At 45.2% G+C, this 23,709-nt stretch overlaps 1 protein-coding gene across 2 annotated transcripts in view; it reads left to right on the top strand.

The window, feature by feature from the left end:
* The first annotated feature begins 8,020 nt into the window (after positions 1 to 8,020).
* The window catches only part of LOC119349767, a 20,970-nt gene continuing 5,281 nt past the window's right edge, over positions 8,021 to 23,709 (top strand). The window contains exons 1-10 of one of the 2 annotated variants that reach the window (XM_037617848.1): positions 8,021 to 8,569; positions 8,995 to 9,370; positions 9,458 to 9,529; positions 9,604 to 9,666; positions 10,547 to 10,732; positions 12,791 to 13,178; positions 14,240 to 14,322; positions 15,622 to 16,332; positions 16,554 to 16,829; positions 17,948 to 18,103. In XM_037617848.1, coding sequence (XP_037473745.1) covers positions 8,196 to 8,569; positions 8,995 to 9,370; positions 9,458 to 9,529; positions 9,604 to 9,666; positions 10,547 to 10,732; positions 12,791 to 13,178; positions 14,240 to 14,322; positions 15,622 to 16,332; positions 16,554 to 16,829; positions 17,948 to 18,103 — 2,685 coding nt within the window. In that variant the 5' untranslated portion in view covers positions 8,021 to 8,195. Of the gene's footprint in view, positions 8,570 to 8,994; positions 9,371 to 9,457; positions 9,530 to 9,603; positions 9,667 to 10,546; positions 10,733 to 12,790; positions 13,179 to 14,239; positions 14,323 to 15,621; positions 16,333 to 16,553; positions 16,830 to 17,947; positions 18,104 to 23,709 lie in introns of those variants that run through there. The other variant, XM_037617849.1, reaches the window with a different exon arrangement.

Raw genomic sequence — 23,709 nt, 5'->3', positions numbered from 1 at the left:
CCCTACCTCCGTTGCTACCTTTATATACGCAGTGATCGCAAGGCGTGTTGGGGAAGAAGAAGGTGGATGTGATCGATGATAACTAAAATAAGAGAAGAGGATGCGGATGGAGTGGGAGTGGGAGTGGGAGGCCCGGGAAGGGAATATATGCGCGCGCGTGATCCTTTCAGATGATTGGATTGGACGCATGCATCATCTCTCCTCGCTCCGTCCCAAAATTATTGTTTTAGATTTATCTAGATACGTATATATCTATATTAAAATGTGAATAAATACATCTGTATGTAGACAAATTTAAGACAAGATTTTCGGGATATCTGAGATCCCATTCTGACAGCCAATCAATCAAGGAAGGGAATAGTCTGCACGAAGCTTGAGCCACACAGATGCTTGCTTGCTTGCTTAACCACCTCGACACTGCCGTACAGCTTATAGTGGAATAGATACTTTACCACTTACAGCTTGTTACAGAAAGCGTAAACTGGTTTACAGTTAGTTACGGCAATCAGTCAAGGCGGCGAATCGATTGATACCCTCTTTTTAGAGAAAAGAGCTGCTCCGCTCCTTTTTTAGAGGAAACAGAATAGGCATCTCGGCCACAGTCAAGCATAATGGGGACACCGTACCACTGTGCATGAGAAGCAACAAGGACTAAAAACAACGAAACTACAACCACCCACACTCAGCAGTGCAGTAATGCTACATCTACTTAAAACACAAATGTAAAGTAACGTAAACAGCGACATGGTGGGCTGGGATTGGAGAGAGGGGAGAAAAGGGCCCACCCCCGGTTAAAATCAGGGGAGAGAGGATTTAGTTTAGTCAAGTTACGTAAGCTTTCGTAACGCTTTACGTAGATGAAGCATTGTTGCTCAGCAGTGGGGTGGCATTGGCAACGCTCCAGCCCACCAACACCAAACGCCTAGAGCACCAAACCAGCAGTAGAGGGACCACCCAACACACAAAGGAACTATTAGCGTCTCAGACCCAGCTTCCAACCTCCGGCATATGTTCGGACGTTTTCCGTGCGCATCAGACACATCACTACAAGCAAAGAGCACCTAAAAGACTAGTCTGAAGGGAGTGTGACGCTCTTCCTTATAAGATGATCCTAGCCCTCTCCCACATCCGAGTTGGGACTAAGTCACTGGCAATGTCAATGACCAGCGTCTCTAACAGGAACACGCGCAAAAAGACACACGTTTGAGCTGGGACCTGCGGCTGTCAAGATCTCCTCCACCTTCTTCAAGCACATCTCCTCCTCACGCCCACTGCAACATCAAGGCGGCAACAGTTTTGAAAACCACATGCGTCACGTCCACGGCCGTGACGTGCACTACAGCCAGTCAGGCCAGCAGCTACTACTGGCCTTCACGAATGTGACGTGCACTACGGACGGCAGCTACAGCTACAGGAAACGACATTCTTCACCGGGCAAAAAGGAATGAAGTTACATGTTGATAATCAACGCACACCCCAACACCACCCGAAAAGTTTAATTAGGCCGCGAGCCACATCAAACGAGTGAAGGTCTGTGAACCAACATGCCCCGGCCCATCGAAATTCAAGTCCTTGCTTGCATTTTTCCTGGATTTTTTTTTCAGAATCTATGACGACATGCGTTTAGTGGTAGAAGACGTTCTGTCGACTATGAGAGACCTACAGTGACTTCGGAATCTCTCAAGATGATATATAGCGATTTGCTTCTCTACTATGTTAAGAAAAAAAAGTGAAGGTCTCCTCCTCTTTACCCTTCTCCGGTACTCCACCGCGAAAAGAAAACAACAGAATTAAACACCAATTAAAGACGGCATGCGTCACGCCCACGGCCGTGGGACGTGCACTTTCCACCTCAACACCCGGTGAAGAGAGGGCTGGCTGACCACCTTCCCCGGATATCTGATCCTTGGACAAGATTTGCCACTTATTTACAATATACTAATCAGGATCATCCGCCAGATCTGCCTAAGATCAGACCACATATATGGCATTCAGAGGTAACTTTGAGCATAGGAAAGGAGATGGAGGCGATGGAAGCGGTAGATTGAGATTATTATTATTATTATTATTATTATTTTGCGGGTGATAGATCGAGAAATTCACCTTTGTAGAGGATGATTTTATCCATTTGGCGCAGCAGCAGCAGCGGTTTACTGCCTTGCTTGCTCCGCTTACCCAAGGCGTGCAACACGTACGTGTTAACTTCTTTCCTTTCTTGCCTCCACATGTTAACTTTTTGACTAATTACGGTTTCAGCTATCAGACATAACTAGCTAGAAATAAGGTGTGTGCGAGGTGGATGGAAGATTCATCCATTACGCTCTTAAACACTTCCCATGTGAAGATACAAATATCACACTCCACATGCCTAGGAAAAACAAGAAATGAAAGTGCAAATTGTATATCAGGCCATCCAGCGTGTCTAATGCACTCATGTCAGGGAGGGCTTTCAACCAATGGCAAATGTTAGGCGGACAAGATTCATAGTAACAACCAACTCCATCTCGCACTCGTCAATCTCGTGGAGGAGCCGTCGTGGCGCCGACTGCGTCAATGGCGGCCCTCAAGATGTCTACGGTTGCATGAGCTCTCTCAGCTGATGCAGCCACTCTCTCGGACGTTGCATGGGCGCTCTACACGCAGACGGCCGCCCTCTCGACGGCTGCACGAGCTCTCTCTTCGCAGGCGGCCGCTATCTTGGCCAATACACGAGCGCTCCCCTGGGAGGCCGCCACCCGGTCGACGGCCTCGATCTCCCTGACAAGGCATCTCCAAGTCCCCATCTTTATCGTCCGCTAGTGAACACGCAAAGGTAACCTAACATGAAGAAGAAACACATTGAACTTGGAATCACAAAAAGTCCGCACACATACCTAACATGAAGTCAATCATGAAAGACTAGCTTATTTGGCATGTGGGTTGACTTTCAGTCCATCGAGGCTCTCTTCAATAACTCTCACCTCCCAAATGGTTGTATATATTGTGGGCAACCTTAGTGATGGTCGTTCCACCACATCTCCTCATGCATCATCACTAAATGGCCAAACGGTTCATCACTACTACATACATCACTTCAACACTACTACGACATAGATCATCTACTGCACAGTTCAACATCATCACTACATATATCACCAGAACTAATCGTTATCTGAGTCAATGATCAATTCATTCCTGCTAGAAGAGCATGCCTCGCCATCTTTGTCCAGTAGACGGCTTCACCTCCTCATCATCATCGGAGGTGTCGAATACGTCATCCCTCTCCATCCCACCAAATCCCTATCGACCTGCTCAGAAATTAAACTGTATCGTTGCAAATATGTCCATGTGTTTAAATTTATGTGGATCATTACGGTTTACTCAATTTGTGTTGTTGTCCAAAGTTAACTGAATTATTCAGCTAACTGAATATGTCTAGGTGTTCAAATATAATTGAATTTGTTCTCCTATCCCAAGTTAACTAAAAAATTAAACTGGATTATTGCATCTGAGGGAGTCCTGGATTAAGGGGTCCTCGGGCTGCCGGACATTGCTTATGGGCCGGACTGATGGGCTGTTATGGAGCCAGGCTAGAGCGCGAACCCGTGTCTAGATAGAAGATCTTCGGAGCCGTGGTGTGCCCCCCAAGTCAAGATTTGGCGTGGTCTTTCCTTCATCGTCATTGACCTCTTGTAACCCTAACCCTATCGGTGTCTATATAAACCGAAGGGTTTAATCTTTAGGGCTAGAGCTACATTCAACACCTCATCAACCTAGGGTTTAGCTCGCCTGATCTCGAGGAAGAACGAAGAAGAGAACACGAAGAACTCCAAGATCTAGATCCAAGGGGTTCCCCTCACATAGAGGAGAAACTGAGTGGTGGAAACTTAGATCTAGATCTCCTCTCTATTTTCCCTCAAGAACTAGTAAGAATCATTGGAGGGATTGAGAGATAGCAAGCTCGGAGAAGGTCAACAATGGAGGTAAAACACGAGCTCAAAGGATAAGGTTCATTGGGGAAGAAGACCCATTTCATAAGCACCCCCAAATCCAACCGTTATGCACCCAGGTCGTGCACAAGCAGTACTAATGCTTGAAGGAGCGGTACTACCGCTTAGCACAGTCAAAACAGCCCAACGAGACAGAAAAACACGAGCTGTAGTTTTGCCAGAGAGCTAGTACAGCTTGGGGGAGAGGTAGTACCGCTTATAAGAGGTAGTGTCGCTTATAAGAGGTACAACTGCTTGGAGAGGTACTACCGCTTATAAGAGGTACTACTGCTCGCTACTACCGCTCTACTACCACGAAACTCGACACAAAAAATTGTATCCTCAGAAGCAGCGATACTTCGCGACACACAGGGCCGCGGTACTGCCGCTTACAAGCGCTATTACCGCTAGAGAGCAGTACTACCGCTTGAGGCTTTCAGGAACACAACAAAGAAAACAGAGGATGCAATAAAGCCTAAACTGCCACAACTTCTGCAAATGATCTCTGAATTGAGCAAACTCAAACTTGTTGAATAGATGACGATGAGAAGCATCCAAACCACGACTAGTTATATTAAGAAGAGGCAGGGGAGGTATGCTTTGTGTGTACTCTCACGTAGATCATGGGCTAGTACACAAAGCGTAATGGATAATGCTTACCGTACCATACCATGGGATCACTTGATCCCTCTCGATACATCTTGCATGCTTTGTGTGTTGATCAACTTGATTCACTCTTGACTTAGTCTTTATAAACCATGCATAAAGACCAATCTTTAGATAACTCCTTGAATAGCACCTTGGTCCACACATAAACTCCTTGAAACCAACATATGAACTTCAAGAAAAGCCTATGAACAAATCCTTCAAATAAACTCAAAGCAACCATTAGTCCATAGAGATTGTCATCAATTACCAAAACCAAATATGGGGGCAACACATGTTCTTTCTACAGTATTATCCTCCGGGACATTGTCGACAGCAGCGACGCCAAGGTTCGCCATAGCACGGCTGCCATTTGCTGAATGAGCAATCTAAAGGCCAATGAACTAATACAATTCATAACTGCATACACCATTGAATTCTTGAATAAGCAATCTATAGAGAGAATGATATGTACATCAGCATGGATAACCCATTTATGCAATCGAAACGAACTAATAACTGTGCTAACCGCGTGTGGGAATAAATGAAATACAGTACCCACTATATCCAAACGAACTGATGAATCTACTAACTGCATGTTCAAATGCCACGCAACTACGTTGGCAGATCTAAAAATTTGAACCAAAGTGCGGTTGGGATATTTCAAATACCACTATAATGACATATTTTAATTACTACTGATTTCGAATGGATTCTGCGCTTTAGAAAACCCTGGTACTAAATTAAGTACGTACATATCCAGACATTTGAATCCCAGATTAAATCTAAACTATCCCACAAATATATGATTAAATCAGTAATGCTACATGCATAATAAAAAATTGTAACCACCCACAAAGGATAGATCCTACATATTTGAAATCAACCAACGGTACATTTGTTGTGTCGGGATTACTTACATGAGCAGAAGGATTGCTGGATCCTCCCTCCATGGGATTGCCGCCAACAACCCGCTTTCTGGCAATCTTAGCACGAACTTGCCGCTCCAGTTCTTTCATGTACTGTTCAACCATCTCCTTCCTTGGCTTTGGGGAGAGTCGGCTTATCGGCCATTGAGAACAAATCCCACACGGCGGAGGCGCGTGTAGGTGGCGGCGCCGATGCCAGGAAGATGAGGATGAGCGACAGCGGGGAAGAGGATGACGAGGGCCGGTGCAGGAGAAATGACAAATTGTTTCACCGGGGTTCGAAGGCTAAATATGACGCTTCCAATGCCATCGTGGAGCCACACAACAATCACACAATAATGGACAGCCGGACAGTCTGACTTTTAAGCGCCTAGCAAGGTATTTTTTTATTTTGGTATAACTCCTAGTAAGTAGGCGCTGCTACGTGCAACTATGGACCACAACGGCCCAGCTGCGTCAACCTAACATGCCGGATCATCTGCCCCGTGTATCGCGCCGAATGGCCCAGCGTCTACGTGCAGCGATGGCCCACAACGGCCCAGCCGAGCCAACCTAACATTCCGGATGATCTGCCCTTTGTATCGCGCCGAATGGCCCAGCGTGTCAATGGAGCATATCAGACTATCTGATATGTTAGCCGGATGCAACTATCGCGTCGTACTTGGATATATTAGACGGTCTGACCCCGTGATAACAGGGTCATGCGTACAAGTCCGGCTCATCCGGTTGACTCGCGTCGTCCGGTTGGGCGTGTTTGACGGATGCCACGCTGACGGCCGGTCGTCTTCAATGGTCAACGACGCCTTCGTGGGCGGCGGCGCCGCGTGCAAGTTTCGCGCCTGCTGGTTCGACACGAGGAGGGGAGGGAGGGTCAGGCGACGAAATAAGTATTTTGGAGGATCAGTGGGAGAAATAAGAACCTTCAGGGGGTCATTTAGTAAAAATAATACGTTGTTGTCTGCCAATAGAGTGAATGTATGGGAAGGCTTGGATTGAACGAGCTCCGCGCTCGCATCTCTAGATGATGGAGGTAGGCACCTTCGCGTGGATGACCTATTCTTTTCTCTTTTAATGATCCATGAACATTTTTTGAACTGCGAACAGTTTCTGAAATTTGGAACATTTTTGAATTCATGAATATTTTAGAAAATTCATAAACTTTGAATTCATGAATATGTTTTTGAACTGACCAATAATTTTTGAATTCGCAAACATATTTTAAAGTTGTTTCAAAAGAAGCAGGCCACACAAAATGCAACTAGAGACCAGCTTCGCATCCGGGGTGAGTTTATTTTTGGTCCTGATAACGCCCACACGTGTGACATATTAGATATTCGCCCACACACTGTGTGTGGCGTGAGCAGGAGGCATCCCACACGATTTGTGTGTGAGCGAGCGAATATTAGAACTGCCCACACGTGTGGGCGCAACTATTACTTCATGCCACACGTCCAACAAGTACTACTCATCTTTATTCCGTGCGTGTTTCACAAAGTAAATATGTCCACACGTCCTGGTACAACTACGTTAGGTATCCGTGAACAGTGGCGGAGGTAGAGGGTGGCCAGGGTGGGCCATGGCCCACCCTGAGATTTGGAAATACCGTTTGTACCATAGGAGTAAGGCTTTTTTTATTTAAATGTGCATGTACAGTACCACAGTAACACTGTTGGCCCACCCTGGCCCAATCGGCTAGGTCCGCCACTGTCCGTGAAATGATGATTTACTTGCCATCCGGGATGGCAAATATAGTTGTAAAAGCATGATAACTCTCTCTGTTTAGGTTATCTATAGTTTCCATGTTTAATTTATGGTAGTTGCCGCATGTAATCAAACCATAGTTGCCATGTATGATTAACTACTTGCTACATATTGTCAAACAATAATTGTCATGTGTGTTTACCTACTTGCCACGTATGGTCCAACCATAGTTGCCATGTATGGTTATCAACTGTAGTTGCCATGTGTGTTTATCTGGTTGCCACGTACGCGCAAATGCAGTTGCCGTCTAACAACAAATCATAATTTCCATGTGTGTTTACCTAGTTGCCATCTAACAACATATAAATATCGTGTGGGCGAAAAGCAGTTCGCTCACACGCGCATGAATGAGGTGGTGGCTGTGTAGACAGAAACTAGTTCGCCCACACAGCGCAACTGGCAAACCGCGTGCTGCAAGGTGTGTGAATGAACTCTCGAACGCCCACACATACAATGACGCCCACGTGGCCCTCATATTCTAACAGATTCCTTTAGGATTCGTGCAAAATAGAATCGACGTGGATCAAGGCGTGTGGACGATGTGCAAACATGCCCGGCGTTATCATTTGGGTTATTTTTTGTTGTTGAAAAAACCAACAATGGTCTTCAGCTACGCCGGGCTGGGCTAAATCCTCGCCTGTTAAAGGAATAAGCCCAGCAAACAACACACAACGCCTTCGTCTCATCCAAAAGTAAGAAAAAAAAAACCCTCACCAGGGGTAAGGCACCGCCGCCGCCAGTCGCCACCTCCTCCGCCGGCCGCCCGCTCCGGTCCCTCACCCGCCAGGCAATGCAGGCGCCACCCCGGCCCCTCTCCGGTTGCTAGCCCGCCCGACGCCGACGACTGGGGGCCCCGTTCCGCTCCGCGTTCGGTTCGCGCCGGGGCCGGGCAATGGACGCGCTCGTCTCGGCGGCGGTGGAGGAGGTCTGCGCCCGCCTCTCCCTGGGCCTCCCGGTGGCGGACCTCTGGGCCGCGCTCTCCGGCGCGTTCCGGGCGGCCGGCCTCCCCCCCGGCCTGCCCGTCAGGCGCGTCCTCTTCGCCCGCCTCCTCGCCCTCCCCGTCATCAGCCTCATGGAGGGCGAGGAGGGGGCGCTCGTCCCCTCCCCGGAGAAGGGCGACGTGGAGGCGGCCGAGCGGCGCGGCGCCCGGCTGGTCGCCAGCCCGGCCCTGGGGGACAACTTCCTGGGGATCTACGACCACCGGTGCTCCGGCTCCAAGCTCAGCGACAACCAGAGGAAGACGCTGGAACATGTCGCTGCAAGCAGGTGAGAATCTGGAAATCTTGTACTACTATTCTTATATTGATTGACTCAGTTAGTTAATTAAGTAATTATACATGCCACATGGTTGTATTATTTACTCAAAGGAGAAGTTGAGGTTGATGTTTCAGGCCCACATTGGCTCATCCTTACTGGTTTAGGAAGCTTAAGATTTACTCCTATTTCTTTAAGTATGACCACCATATGCAGGCCATGTGGGAATCAATATGGCATGCCAAAGTGTGTCTACTGACACCCTGTCTATGTTCATTCCAATTTTGTGCACACTAGTCCTATAATCTACTTTTGGAAGGGAATTACTACCTGTTATCCCTTTCTTACAGTGTTGATCATGTCGTTTACCTTTTTATTAAAAAATAATAGTGCTTTGATAATGATGTGTGCAATTAATAACTTGTTTTTTGTCATAGGACTTCCGGTGTTGCGCAAAGGACTCTGTCGAAGAGGTTCCACATAGAACCAAACAAGTTCTATTTTGTTGTCAAGACCCTTCAGTCGCAGGGGTTAGTTGCTGGAAAACAAGCAATTGTAAAGTCTAATGGCATTGGGGGTGAGAGCGAAGATGATTCAGGGAAAAGTCTTGTCGGCAGTACCAACTTACTGTATCTCTCAAGATACGCCAAAGGATTGGATATGAACTCGCATCAAAGAATAGAGATTACAAACACAGACGCTTTACAAGAAGATGAGACCCTTGGTGTAGACCACAAGAGCCATGTCTCTATTCACGATCATCTTCCAGCAATGAAAGCCATATGTGACAAACTTGAAGAAGCCAGCGGAAAGGTTGACTGTTCTCCTCCTTTTTGTTTGTGTGTTACCTTTTGTTTTCAGTTTTCTAACTTTGTGCAACTATTTTCCATACATGTATAGGTCCTTGCTATTTCAGATATAAAAAAGGATCTTGGTTACAGCAAGCCACGTGGGCACAGGGCATGGAGAAATGTAGGTGTTCGTGGAATCACTTGTTGCATATGTTCTCTGTACTCCTGGATTCTACTGAGACACCCTTTTCTTAGGTACTGTGTAGGCTTTTAGATGCACAGCTTGTTGAAAAAATCAGTGCCAAAGTTGACAATAAGGTGATGTTTGACCTTGCCCCTTTGTTCTCTGATCATTTGGTGTTATTATCTCATACCATTTCCTAACATTTTTTCGCTTAATTCTTCTGGTTCATGGTGCTTCTTGTTAAGGATGAGAATTCAAGAAATTGACATAATAACCTTTATTAATAAAAACAATGCAGGAATTTAAATTTTTTATCCTTCATAAATGCTAGTTACTGTGGATGAGCTAAGAGCCCAGTGGTTGGAGCGCAACTGTGCGTCCCAGCTGGCACAGGTTCGAACCCGGTGAACGAGATTTAATTCGTGGGTTCGAACGTGGGTCTCACACTTCTCTTTCGTAATTAAAAATCTGCAGGGCTCCTCCCCTGTTGGTCTAGTTTTTTTTTAATATATAAAAGCTAGTTATTGATTTACTGTACCATAATGATGATTCACTACGCTGGTGATTTTCTTTTTCACAAGGATATATGGCCACAGTTCTGTTTTCCACTATACTAATCTGAAGCAGAGTGTAAGTTGACATAACTGAGTCCCGAGAGTCCAGATAAAACAGTCCAATTTAAAGATGGGAAAGGCCAGACTAGGGATTTCCATGAGGTAGAAAAGCATGAATTGCAAAATTACTCGCATTGAAGTAAAAAAGAGAAATCACGGGTAGCATGCCCACACCTTATCTCAAGGATTGTAGCAATTCCATTCAATGATGACCTATTTGGGGACTGCAACCACGTATGCAATAGCTTCTTCTGAAACTGCTATGAAAGGGCTAACAAAGTCTGTCGGGCATGTAGTGACACCGTTAATTCAGTCTGCAGTGCACCGTTTAAGCTTCAATCATTTACGCAGTTGCATTCTTCATGAACCTACAAGTTGTGTAAATCATTCCTTTTTCCAGGTTGTTGGCTGCTTGCGCCTTCTGAAGAAATTTAATCCAGATGAGTTTAAGCCAAAAAGTACAGCCTTAAACTACAAACTTGGCATGAAATGCCTTGCAACGGATCAACTTATGGAGCTTCCATTAGACAACTGCATATACGATATGATCCATGCCCAAGGGCCAAAAGGTGCAACTCTTGTTGAGGTACCTCTCTGAAACTTTCAGCAGGGCAATTGTGGTGTGTAGTGTTCTTTTTGAAATGGCATGCTAACTTTCGTCATAACATCAAGAGCGCCTTCATGTTTCTTTGTTTCCAGAGCTTCGCTTCAGTTATGCATATTTTTCAGCTAACTTGTCATAGCTGTTTGCAACCAGGCCGAAAATATTATACTTGTTTTAAAAGATATAGGTTTTTCCGCAGCTGGTTACTTAATTTAGCAACCTGCAGGACAGCAGTAATTTTAATCCTCTCCCTTTTATCTCCATAGAACTATCTGACAAAAATGAAAATAATACCTTCTGAAGAAATAAATAAACACTTACCAACTTCCATCTCCCTTGGACATATAGTGGTTTGTGAGTCCTAGGTGCCACCACCGGATCATAGGTTGTCCTTGTTGCCATGTGAGGTCCTTTTCTACAGGTTCAGTGGCTATGATCAGTCTCACACTATAGCAACAGCGATGACTGGGTGTGGCGGTAGGTTGAGGGTGCAACATCAACTGTGCATAGTGGTTGAGGCATCATGTGGACTGCCACGGTGGTGTATCTTTGCAGTGTAGGTCAGCGCTGTTTGCCCATGGTTTCTTCTGGTTTTTATAGAAAAACCAACCTGCCTGTAAGGTAATTAAGTTAGGCAGGTTCCACAGTATTTCCTTTTTGTCCTATCATTGCTAACGAATTGCCATTAATAGTCACGAAGAAGTCGTCAACCACATCGAACTCATCTGCTTGCTCTCAGAGCGGAGCAGGCAGATCTTGTGCCAGAGCAGGGGCTGCCAAGGCAACTCTGTGAACTGGTACCTGGAGTCGGAGTAGGACCTCACCATGGCATGCAGCAATCCAAGCGCAAGATCCTCTGCATAGTGTCATAGCGGTTGTTCTTCAAGGGCTGGGGCCTTAACGATGTCCGCAGCACACCAGGGCTCCCTCGTCTTCCTTGTCCTATCTAACACAACTCCGTTGTCGACAGACCATTAGTGTCCTTGTCTCTGACTCTCTGCACCTGCTTTATATAATATAACTATCTTCACGCAACACATCCACGTAGTTCTTACATATACACATGTGCAGTTGTTTATGATGTAATTGTTTTTAAACATTCTAGAAGTGACACACTTGTGTACATGTTTCCACCCACAAAAGCTCAGCATACAGTACACCAGCACCAACACCGACACAAACACCATCCCCAGGGGTGACTTGGGCATCTCACCAGGGTTTGAATTCCAGAAATAGTTCTCAAGCCTTACTATCTATGAGCCACAATGGCACTGTGATGTGGCCATCGGCCTTTTGAGGCACGTGGGTTGTATAGTGTGCAAGTGTGGTTTGCATCTGAAACACAGAGGTAATAAAGACTCAAAAGAAAGAAAAACTATTTTTCTGTAGTAGAGAACGACATTAGTTTATAATCTGAGCTATCATTAATTTCTCTACCTTATATTACACGGCCAAGCTTATCACATGATATTAGCCAGTTCTACAATACAGTCTATTGAGTGCAGATTATCACAAGATGTTAGCCAGTTCTAGCCCTGAATTGTTTCTGGCAGAATTTTTGATATCGTTTCATGTAAGCAGGTGTCTCACTGGCATATTTGCATCCCATCCTTCCTTCTGGGCTGTACCTGGCTCATTTCTAGCATCACAATTACTTTTTTTAGCTTCAATGCTATTAATACGTTCGAATTTATTGACTGGCCCGTCAACTTAAATGAGATAAAGACATGAAATTCTTGGCATTGCATTATCATTCTTGACTCTAATCTGTAACAAAAATAGAACAAAACTCTGGCATGAAGATAGTTATTATATAAAGTTGATTGTTGTTTTCTGTACTATGCATCCTTTTTTTCAACGAGGAGAATTATTTTTTATTTGAGCTTCTGTGACTTACAGTGTATTTATTTAAGATCCATCGCAGCTCGCAAACCATGCATAAATTGCTAGTGTTAATAAGAAACATTGTTTATCTCATGTTGTTAGTTTTCTTTATTTGTTGAAATTAGTAACTCATGTTCTCATTACACTTCAAACCAGCTTGGCAGACGTCTTGGGGGCAAGCACAGCAATCCAAAAGAGCTTGGTAGAAGAGTGTCTTCAATGGTTAAAAAATTCAATTTGGCTTCGCAGGGTGAAGTCATAGATAAAACAACACAATACCGATTTTGGACTTCAGAAAACTTCTCACTGCACAAAGCAAATACTGCTTTGCAGAATTGTGATGCGCTAGATGATCATGACCATCGTCCCGATTTGTGGCTTTCTATTCCATCTAAAGAATCAGATTCTCTTAGCCCACAGGGTGATTCATTTGTTGATGACAAACTCTTGTTTGAAGAAGATTGTTCTGAAAAACCAGTCGTACTTGTACATCATCTCCCTAATAACCATGAAGCTTCTGTCGGAGTTTCTCAAGTTGAACAAGGTACGGCAATCTAAATTCCTGTGAATTCCTATACTTTTCTGTAAATGCTGTGCTCAATTCCTCTTTGGGAATTGCCATGCTGCTGTAAGAGCTTGTGGTATTTGTGCTGCCTGAAACTAGACTTAATTTGGCCTTGACTTTTGAGCACCCATAGATCCAGATGGCTTCATAATTCCACTCAGGTAACTATGCAATTAGGTAGTATGATCTATTTTCAAACCCTGCACATTCTGTTGAGGGGGCTCACGGCAGATCATAGCTAAAAACAAGTCTTTATACGCATGTCAGATGTAATATTTCTTCCAATTATTGTTGTTCAACATACTGCTCCGCTTGATTTTGTTTACTTGTTTTGATTTATCTCTGAAGTTTTATTTATCTGTATGTGGTTCCTTTATTGGTTCCGGTAATGCGTGGTTTGACTTGGCACAGTCTAAGAAACTGTAACTTTAGCAGTTAACTCTTTTATAATTTCTTTAATAATTTGATGCAATGATCGTATGAACTGTCAGTTAAAGCGTGCTGATAATGTCAAGAGAGGCCGGGGTGGACCAAACTGGACATGGGAGGAGTCCGTAAAGAGAGATCTGAAAGACTGGAATATCACCAAAGAACTAGCCATGGACAGGGGTGCATGGAAGTTAGCTATCCATGTGCCAGAACCATGTGTTCATTTCGAGATCTTATGTGTTTCAGCTCTAGCCTACCCCAACTTGTTTGGGACTAAAGGCTTAGTTGTTGTTGTTATGAGCAAAAGCAATTTCAATTGTGAATTTACGTGACTTCTTTTATGTATTTAGACTCTTCAGTTTTTTCACGAACACAGTTATTGGGAACGAAAATATAGGTTTAGTTGCAGCGACTTATAAACTTTTGTTAAGTTTCGTTTCTTTTGCTTTTTAACCTTTTTCCCTTGCACAGGCTGTTTATTTCCTTTCTTTTTATAATAAATGTATACGTAGCAGAGTAGGGCTCTCCAGTACTGTATTTGCTTACAAAGAAAAAGAGTACTGCTATGCTCAATTGAAGTGATCCTATTTTTATTTTTCTTCTTCGTAAAGTTGCCTTTCAGAGCAAGAGGCGTCGTTGGCCCTTGTCAACTTCTGATGATGGGAGACAGAAAAGGATTCTTCACATATTAGAGGTTGGTTGCTGAGTATTCGTTAATTAATCTTTTTGTATGAACCATCTGCCATCGTTACTGATGCGTTGGGAATCGTTCTTTTTCTATATGTCCTTGACTTTTTATGAGCTTGATTTATCTAATGATATTGACTCGAAAGTTTGCTATTGGTTGATAAACTTTATAGGATCATGGATTTGTCTGTGCCCTGTTACGTATACTTCTAATCGCATTGTCCGTGCATGAGTTAGATGCACTTATAAATGTCGGTGGTATTTGCGCATTTCCTGAAGGGCGGGCCTGGCGCAGTGGTAGTCTCTCCACTTGTGGCCTGGAGGTCCTTGGTTCGAACCGGCCTCCTTGCAGAATTGTTATGCAAGCGCAAGGCTGTCTAGAAATTCCTCCACTCTATAGGAGCAGTTTACATAATTTGTAAGTGTTGCTTTGTGCAATTTATACCCTCAATACACGACTCCAGTCGCTTATTCACTTTCAGCACCAATCATTTGAAACATAAATCTGTTAGACAAGCTTTGTATGGGGTCATTGACACCCCTATAAGTTATTTTCCTATACAAATACTGTTAGTTTTTCTCATCTTGCTATGGGTTGTGAGTCTCATGAAACTGGCACATCTGCAGCCACGAACACATGGGATGCACCAGGTGTCTTGTTCTGTCATCTCTTCTTTCGTCATCTATAGCCTCCTCTTCACTGTTTTACTGTTGGTGTTGGAAATGCCTTTAGTACGTCCATGTGTCATGGTTGGGACAGTTCTGTGGCTGCTAATATGTCAAGATTTGATGACAGACACAAGGAATTTGCAATAGAATGATGAAAATAGAGTTATAGGTGATATTTATACATGATAACATGATTTCTGAGGATTTTAATAATCCAAAATAACTTATTTAAGGGTCAGTTACACACTATGATTTTTTTAATCTTTTTTTACCTTAAATGGTCCGCAGGTTCAGATTGTAGGTTCTATATTCCCTAGGCATGTACAGTACATTCCAATTTTCTTGAGTGTGACAGATTTGTTGCAGTGGTGTTTAGTTCTCTGTTTCATGTTCTTCATTTGAGTGAAACTGGATTAACAGTTTTGTTTAATTTTATCGCTCCAATGAAGGATACATAGAGGTAGGCACAGCCTATCATACTGGTGCTGATGCAAGAGAATAATCTGTCGTTTTATTATAATCAGAATTGCAAGAAGCAATCTGTGCGTGTGCGCGTATCATGTTCATTACCTGTGCATGTACACCCTTTGCATATCTGTCCGCATCTTATGTAGCACCTTCCTGTTTCCCTGTGCAGAAAAAGGATTTTGTACTGATGGTGGAGTTACGTAAATGGTTAGAGAAAAAGGAAAATGGAAAAATAATGGACAGGAAGACATTGATTCGCACTTTGAATAAGCTTCAGCTAAAGTGTATCAAAGTTAATGCCCCTCTTGTTACAGACTACACTGGCAGTCGTTCTGTTGATGTGATACTGAATCCTTCTGTCAAGGTCATGTCACCGGAACTCATGGATCAAATTAGGAACAGACTAAGGAATTTTGATTCTCAAAGGCGTTCAAGTGCGGCAGCTAAATTGAAGCAAAAGCATATGCTTGCCATACATGGATTGAAGGTTCAACGCAGAGCCAAAGTTAAAAAAATACCAATATCAGAAGCTATTCATGCCAATGGATTCATAGGTGCAAAGATGATTCGGGCAAAGCTGTTACATAAATTTCTGTGGGAATATGTTAGTGGTTTGCCAAATCTTCATTGTGCCAAAGAAGGGCAGCATGACAAGAACCTTAATCAATCGTGTCAGTTTTCCATCACAGCAGCTATAAAAGAAATGCCTCTTGAACTCTTTCTACAAGTTGTGGGATCAGCAAAGATTGACAGCAGCACTGTAACTAAGTGTTGTGGGAGAACACTTTCAGAGATTCCTATCGGCGTATACAGTCAGCTCACGGGCACTCATGCCAAGGGCCGCCTCTCACGCTTAATAACTATTTTAAATAGGCTCAAGGTAATATTTGCGTTTTCTATTTTCAATTAGTATTGCGAGAATCTCAAATTTCAAGTGTGTTCTTAAAACTAACATCACAAAGCTGGGTTTATTGGGTCGACATTTGGCTGATGTTTCTTTTGTTATAGCAATTCCTCTTCATGTTTAATGCAAGTCAGCTTGCATGCTATCTGGACTGGCGAGCACAACAGTGACCATTTGTTTTTTTTTGTGTTTGCTAGTTGATCGAACTTGTTAGCAACCATGTAGAGGATTCTGATGTGCGATCAGGGGATATCCCTACATATTCGCTGGAGCTCAGGCCTTACATTGAAGAACCAGCACCAAGCATTGTTCAGTCATCACACGTCAGTGTGAACCATGGTCCAAAATTTCGGCATGATTTTGTGCTTTCAAAGCAGGAATCTGTCGATGCTTACTGGGAAACATTAAAGTACTGTTATCTAACAGTTGGTTCAGCTGAGCCAAGTGCCTTCCCTGGTAATTGTGTTCCTGAGGTAGTGTGTTCTACGCTCACCCCTTACCCACCGAAAATCTTTTGCGGCTATGCATTTATAGACATGTAGTGCTGTTTGCAATATCATGTGCAAAAAAATGCATTCTTTACGTAGTGGAGAATACATAGTGGAGGCCCCTAATGTACGTAGGTGGTTGATTCATCCCAAATATTCATGTTATGATTTCTAGGTTTGAGTTTTTTTTATTCCAACTTCTAATCTCATTCTTTACTTTATTGACATCCACCGCAACGTGTGGGTATGATGCCACCTAATAATAAGGACATCTGATTTTTTTTAATCTTTGACTCCCTCCGTTCCTAAATATAAGTCCTTTTAGAGATTCCAATAAGTGACTACATACGGAGTAAAATGAGTGAATCTACACTCTAAAATATGTCTATATACATCCGTATGTAGTTTGTATTAAAATGTCTGAAAGACTTATATTTAGAAACGGAGGGAGTATTATAGTTCTGGTGAACATATTATTTTTTATCCCATCATGCACTGAGAAAAACATGTTATGTTACGGGTGTTATTGTTGGCTAAACTGGGCAGTGTTTTTTTTTACGCTAACCTTCATTTCATTCTCTTGTTGTAAACTATTCCATCACATAAGATGCTCTCTGGTAAAATGTGCATGCTGTATTTGGATGGGCTGAGCTGGCTTGCATCCTTACCATTTTATAATTGTGGCATTCGACCATTGCCATCTCTGTATGAGTTCAATACCATATGTGACTACTGCTGGTATTCACTATTTAAGTTTTACTCATGATTGTCTGTTTCAGTGCTGCTGCCCAATATAGCCATTGCAACCTTAGTTGACTAGTTGCATGTATCTTGAATACCATTTGTGACCACTGCTGGTATTCACTATATTGTTTGTAGTATCTTTTAAGTACATATATTTTCAGCTGCAAGCATGTTATTGCTTGTTGAACTTTTTGCCAGTAGTTAATCCTGCTATTTTTTATGGGCTCAACAATTATACCCACTGTAAGCAATATTGGTTGGCATTGGCTATTTTGCAAGCTTATTGAGATCTGTCAGGCCTGAGCTGTGAACTTGCGATTTTCATCTGTAGAAGTTCTTATATGATACTGTCCTTGTAGGTTTGTCATGTACGGTCATGGAGTTCAGTAAGAGTAATGACTACCAAACAACGTCTGGAATTACAAACGCGTCTCATGAATGAAAACGAGAAGGGAATAATTCCTCACAAAGTTTGCTGTATAATTGCAAAGGATTTGAATCTCTCTGTGCAGCAGGTATGTATTTGAAGGTTGCCCATTTCCATTTGGAGATTCGTATGGATTACTCTTTTTTTTACCATGTTATTCAACTTCTGTACTAATGCTTTTTCTTGACCTATCAAATAAAAAATTAACAAAGACACATGCAAAGTATATTAAGAAAAGGGTAAACAGAGATCTGCTAAAGAATCAATAAAACCTCAACCCAAAATATGGGAATGCTTAATGTTTCAGCAGTGAACCCCAAGTATGTTCCCAGTGTCATCATTATGTGTTGAGCACAGGAGGGGCGTACCTTGTCGACAGGCCAGGCGGCTGTGCATTAGGCCAGTCACAATGGGCTCGGGCCACTTGGGGCAGCAATACATTGGCCCCTCATCCAACACTCCCCTTAATAGGGGTGATAGATATCTATCATTCCCATCTTGGCACACGCTAGATTGCATTCTTTAGTTCCCAATCCTTTAGTCAAGCAGTCTGGAATCTGCTACCGGGAACTCGCATGCTCAATCTGGATGATCCCAACGTCAAGTTTGATTCTATCATGCTGCATTGGATTGTGTGTGTTGATTGCTGATTGGTTATCACACTACATATTCACACAATTAGTCTTCAATATCTTAAATTATTTTCATAAATTTGTGGTCATTGAGCCATTGAGCCATAGCTCTATATTTGGTCTCGGCAGTCGACCTAGACACAACAATTGCATTCTTACTTCTCCATGATACTAAGTTCCCACCAACAAAGACACAAAATCCCGAAGTTGATCTACTATGATCATCTAGGCAACTGGCCCGATCCGCATCACAATATCCGTCAACCACAAGATGCATGTTACTCAAAAATAATAGTCCCCTTCTTGGGGTTCTGTTCAAGCACCTCTGAATTCTGTATGATTACTCTTAGGTTCATGCATATACCCCCTTACATATATCTGCTTACCACACTTACTGCAAAGGCAATGTTAGGGTGTGTATGACATAAGTACAACAGCCTCCCAACTAATCTGTATATCTCACCTTATTCACCAGCTCTCCTGACTGAGTTGTCACTTTGTGGTTTTGATCAATTGGAGTTGATGCTGCCCGACATCCTATCATTCCTACATCGCTTAGGAGATCTAAAGTATACTTCATCTGAGATAGCGCTATCCCTCAGACCTGCCACCTCTTTCCCCAAGAAGTATTTGAGTCGGCCAAGATCTTTGACTTTAAAGGCCTTACCCAAACACTCTTCCAGCCGCCACCTCTTTGCCCTGTGATAATAATATCATTCACATATACATCAATTTTAGTGTTTTTCCCCTTTTCATGTCTGTAGGACAGTATGATCACCATTACAGTGCCCATACCCATATTATATACAACATGTTTGAACCTGTCGAACCATCCTCTTGGAGACTGTTTCAGACTATAAAGAGCTTTTTTTCAACCTATAAAGAGCTTTCTTTAACCTGCATACCTTGTTAGCAGTCTGTGAAGTAGAGAACCTAGGTGGGATCTTCATGTTGACCTCCTCCTGCAGGCCCCTTGCAAGAAAGCATTCTTCACATCGAGTTGATGCCAAGACCACCTGAAATTTGCTGCACAGGAGATCATAATCCTCACTGTGTTCATCTTTGCTACTGGAGCAAGTCTTATCATAGTCAATGCCGTATGTTTTGCTCTACCCCCTCGCTACAAACCTTGCTTTGTACCTTTCAAACTAGTGTACGAGCAGGCCGGGACTTGGCCCATAAGGCCACAAGGCGGCCCAAGCCTGCCACCCGGCTGAGGACGTACACAAGGGGCGTATCACCAACAAAAGACTGTCGTCCCAGATCTAGTAGTATCCTGCTACATCGTAACCAACCAGGAACCTAGCCCTGCCCCCATATGTAAGTTGGGCATGGCTATGGTCCTCTCTCAATGACTCTATCTTACCTACACGATCCTTGCGATCCAAGCTCTCATATGTCATATACTATACATCAAAGCAGGAGTAGGGTGTTACCTCCACCATGAGCCAAACCCGGGTAAACCGCCTTGTGTGAATCCCATTTGGTGATCCAGCTACGTACACAACTGCATGATGATTACTGTTGGGATATTGAACTTACACTTTAGGTCTCCAGGCTTACCCTTATTGATCTGCCACACTAATACAGCTTTGGAGCCCTCGTATGAATATGTTAAGACGTATTAGTATTGTTCTAGTAGTCTTTTTCCTTTCTTGTACCTCAAGTCTTTTGTACTATGTATTTGCCCCATAGGCCTCCACAAGCGCAATCCAATCTCGATCTATTTCTTTGGTCCCTATCTGAGCGATAGCTTGTAGTCTCCTCCAGATTATATCCCTGCTCATTCCCTTCTCCCAGGAAGGCACAAAGGCCCTCATCCATATATTCCCAATTGGATCGATCTGGTCGATCCGTCCTTGCTCGGCCAACATACACCACCACCCGTAGGTCTTCCTCCTCAAGGTCGCCACATCCAGATTGACACCCGCCGCTGCCTCCCCTCTAGAGCTAGGTGAGAGGCATCCTCGAAGTGGTGGGCACACCTCGGGCAAGAAGAGTCAGAAGCAATGGTTTAGTGGTGCAGGTTCGCCTTGGTATTTAGTCGACCCCAAAAGAGAAATCTACCAAAAATCTTGACCTTGATGGGTGCCTTGGGAACTCCAAATCCTGTCGGCGTGGATGTCGACCTCGTCGGTGGAGGAGAGTAGTGAGTAGGCGCACCTCGCGGAATACGGGATGCCGTGGGTGAGGAACCTGTCATCGGGAGCGTCCTTGGTAGTGACATCCTGCAATAAAGATAGAAGAACAACAAGCTCGGCAGAAGCAGCATGGGTTAGGTGGTTCTGCAGGGTAGCAATTAGGCCATCATGCACAACCTCAGAGACTGAAATGGAGGGGTATGTGGAGTGGGAGAAAAGGTTAGGGTATTTTTGGGCTAGCGATGTATCGGTGAGCCAATAGTCAAACCAAAAGTAGGTGGAGGTGCCACTGTTTATTAAAACAAAGGAAATTGAGAAAAGGTTTTGGATCTGGTTTTTAACAATCTTCCGAAGGAAGGAGGGGTTTCAGGGTGTAAAAGAAAAAAATTAAGCGAGTAGTGTTGAAGGAACCATCTAGCCCAAGGTAAGTCTAGTTTTTGAAGAAGTTTGAAGGCAAATTTTAGGAGAAGGCAACATTTTTCCAAGGGATAAGGCACTAGGCGACCGAGCAGGTTTCCTCGACAGCCCAAAAGAAGGACCGGCAAATCGGGTCTAAACTTTGATAATTTTCTTAGTGAGTTTGAAGACAGACATGAAGTGAGTGGCAAGAGTGTCGAGAGTGGCGGAGATTAGGGTTAGGCGGCCACCCCGAGAGAGTAGGCGGGCGGCGGCCCAGCCGGCGAGGTACTTTAGAAAGCGTTGTACCAGCTGTTTGAAGGCAGATGAGGGGAGACGAGTTTGAGACAGGGGGTCCTAGGTAAATCCGGGGAAAGCAGGAAAGGTCGTGGCCAAACGTTTGTGGTATTTTGAGCAAGCGTCGGCTTGGTATGGATGGGAAGGGAAGTTGTTTTGTGGAAGTTGATGGGTAGGCCCGTAGCCAGGGCGAAGTCGTCCAAGATGGATTTTAGATTCGTGGCGGCCGAGGCCGAGGCCTGAGCAATGATAAGAGTGTCATCAGCATATTGCAGAACAGTGGGAGTGCGGTCAGGGTAGATTAGGTGGCAGAAATTATTTGGTTTGAAAGCCTGCAGGATCGTACATTGCAGCAGGTCTGCCACAATGATAAAGAGGTAAAGGGAGAGGGGGATACCATTGAGAGGAATAACAATTTTGCTGGAGATGAGGAGAGTCTTGATCGAGGATACCCACGTAGGTGGGAAACCCCGTGCCGTGAGGATGAGCAGCAGGGAGTCCCAGCAGATGGAGTCAAAAAGCTTTTCCGAAGTCGAGCTTGAAAATCATCGCGGGGGCCTTTCTGATGTGGCAGGCACTAAGGATGTCTGCGGTGTAGATAAAGTTTTCTGTGATATTTCTGTTAGAGATGAAGCTGGTTTGGTTGTCATGCACTAGCAGAGGGATAAAAGGTTTGAGCTAATGGTGATGGCGTTAGCAATAGCTTCAGGGGGGCAGTTTTACTGAAAAAGGGTTTTCCCCCGCTTTGTATTCCAAAGCACCAACACCGATTACATAGCATACGCTGGGGTGAGCAGCACAACAAGCCAAAGAAAAAGAAGAAGAAACAATGCCAACACCGGCAACTCGACAAAGCGCGGATGACCCACTACCAATGCGCCCTTCGAAATCTACCCACCACAATCCTAGGCTCCGATCCTCCGCGTACCAAGCAGCACCTCCAGGAAGGAATGCGACGCCGCCGACGCTGCTGCCCGGACGTGTCCTAGGGTTTCCCCCGGCACGCGGAGGGTAGAGGGGAATGAAGACCACCGACACCCTCCAGGGAGGAATGGTGGCACCCGCAGGCGTCACCGTATCGTAGCCGGAAGACCCAGCAAGGATTTCTCCCAACTCCAAACCCCACCGCCCAATCGGATCAGAGCAAACCAGCCAGCTCGCCGCCCACCAGCATGCGCCACCGCGGTCGCAACGGCACCCACGCCGCCTTACTGAGATCACCACCACGAGGCCAAAAGAACGAGGAGAGGAGGCGTTGGTTGACGGGAGCAGCAGCGCCATAGCCGCGCGGGAGGGACCACCTCCTCCGCCGTCATGCAGGAGGCTCGTGCCTTCGGCACCGTCATGGTCGCCGTCCGGACGCAGCAACAGGGCAAACCAGGCCACCCCTGGCCCGGCCAAGCCCGAATCGGGCCCGCTAAGCCCCGCCGGCCACGCTGCAGCAGGGCGGTGTCAGCACCGCCAGCCCCCAACGCCCATCGCCGCTCCCCCGCCTCCTGGAAGCCACGCCGCCAACCCGCCCCGCCGTCGGCCCGCCCAGACCCAGATGGGGCCCGAAGGGCCTAGATATGGGCCGGGCGGGCGCCGCCAGGCCGCGCCACACCGCCGCCAACGGCGACGCCGCCGTCCAGCCAATCTCCCGCGCCGCGCCAGGAAGCCCCGCCGCCACGCCAGACCGCCACCGCCTAGGGAGCACCCCCCGGCGCCCTCCGCCCCGCGCCGGAGAGCGCAACCGAGAGGGGAATGGCCGGGGGCCGCCGCCACCAGCGTCGCCCGGGCCAGGCCCGGCGGCGAACGCCGGCGACGGCGGCGGGGAGGGGGGAGTGAGGGAGAGCTGGCGGAGGAGAAACCGGGGCGCGACTGGTCGCCCGCGAGAGCCCGAATCACTCAATCTTTTTGGCAGAATCATTCTTAGGCAGAAGGACCATGTGAGCCCGGCTGAAGCATTCAACATCGACCTGCAGGTTGGTGAAATCATTAAAAAGGAAAGGATGGAGTGTTTAGCCGAGTGCCAGAATCTGCGATAGAAGCCTGGCCCCAGCCCATCTGGACAAGGGCTAGCATGAAGGTTCATTTGGAAGAAGGCATCCTGGATCTCCTCTGGAGAGAAGGGAGTGTCCAGTTGGGAGAGCTGAGGGACTTGGTTGTGGATTTTGGATTATCATCCCCCCTCCCCTGATATGTTACACTTCAAATGCTATGCTACTGCACAGGATTTCCATTTGAGA

The sequence above is a fragment of the Triticum dicoccoides genome, chromosome 1B (genome assembly GCF_002162155.2).
Source record: "Triticum dicoccoides isolate Atlit2015 ecotype Zavitan chromosome 1B, WEW_v2.0, whole genome shotgun sequence".
Classification (NCBI taxonomy): Eukaryota; Viridiplantae; Streptophyta; class Magnoliopsida; order Poales; family Poaceae; genus Triticum; species Triticum dicoccoides.
This window is presented reverse-complemented; position numbering and strand designations above follow the sequence as displayed.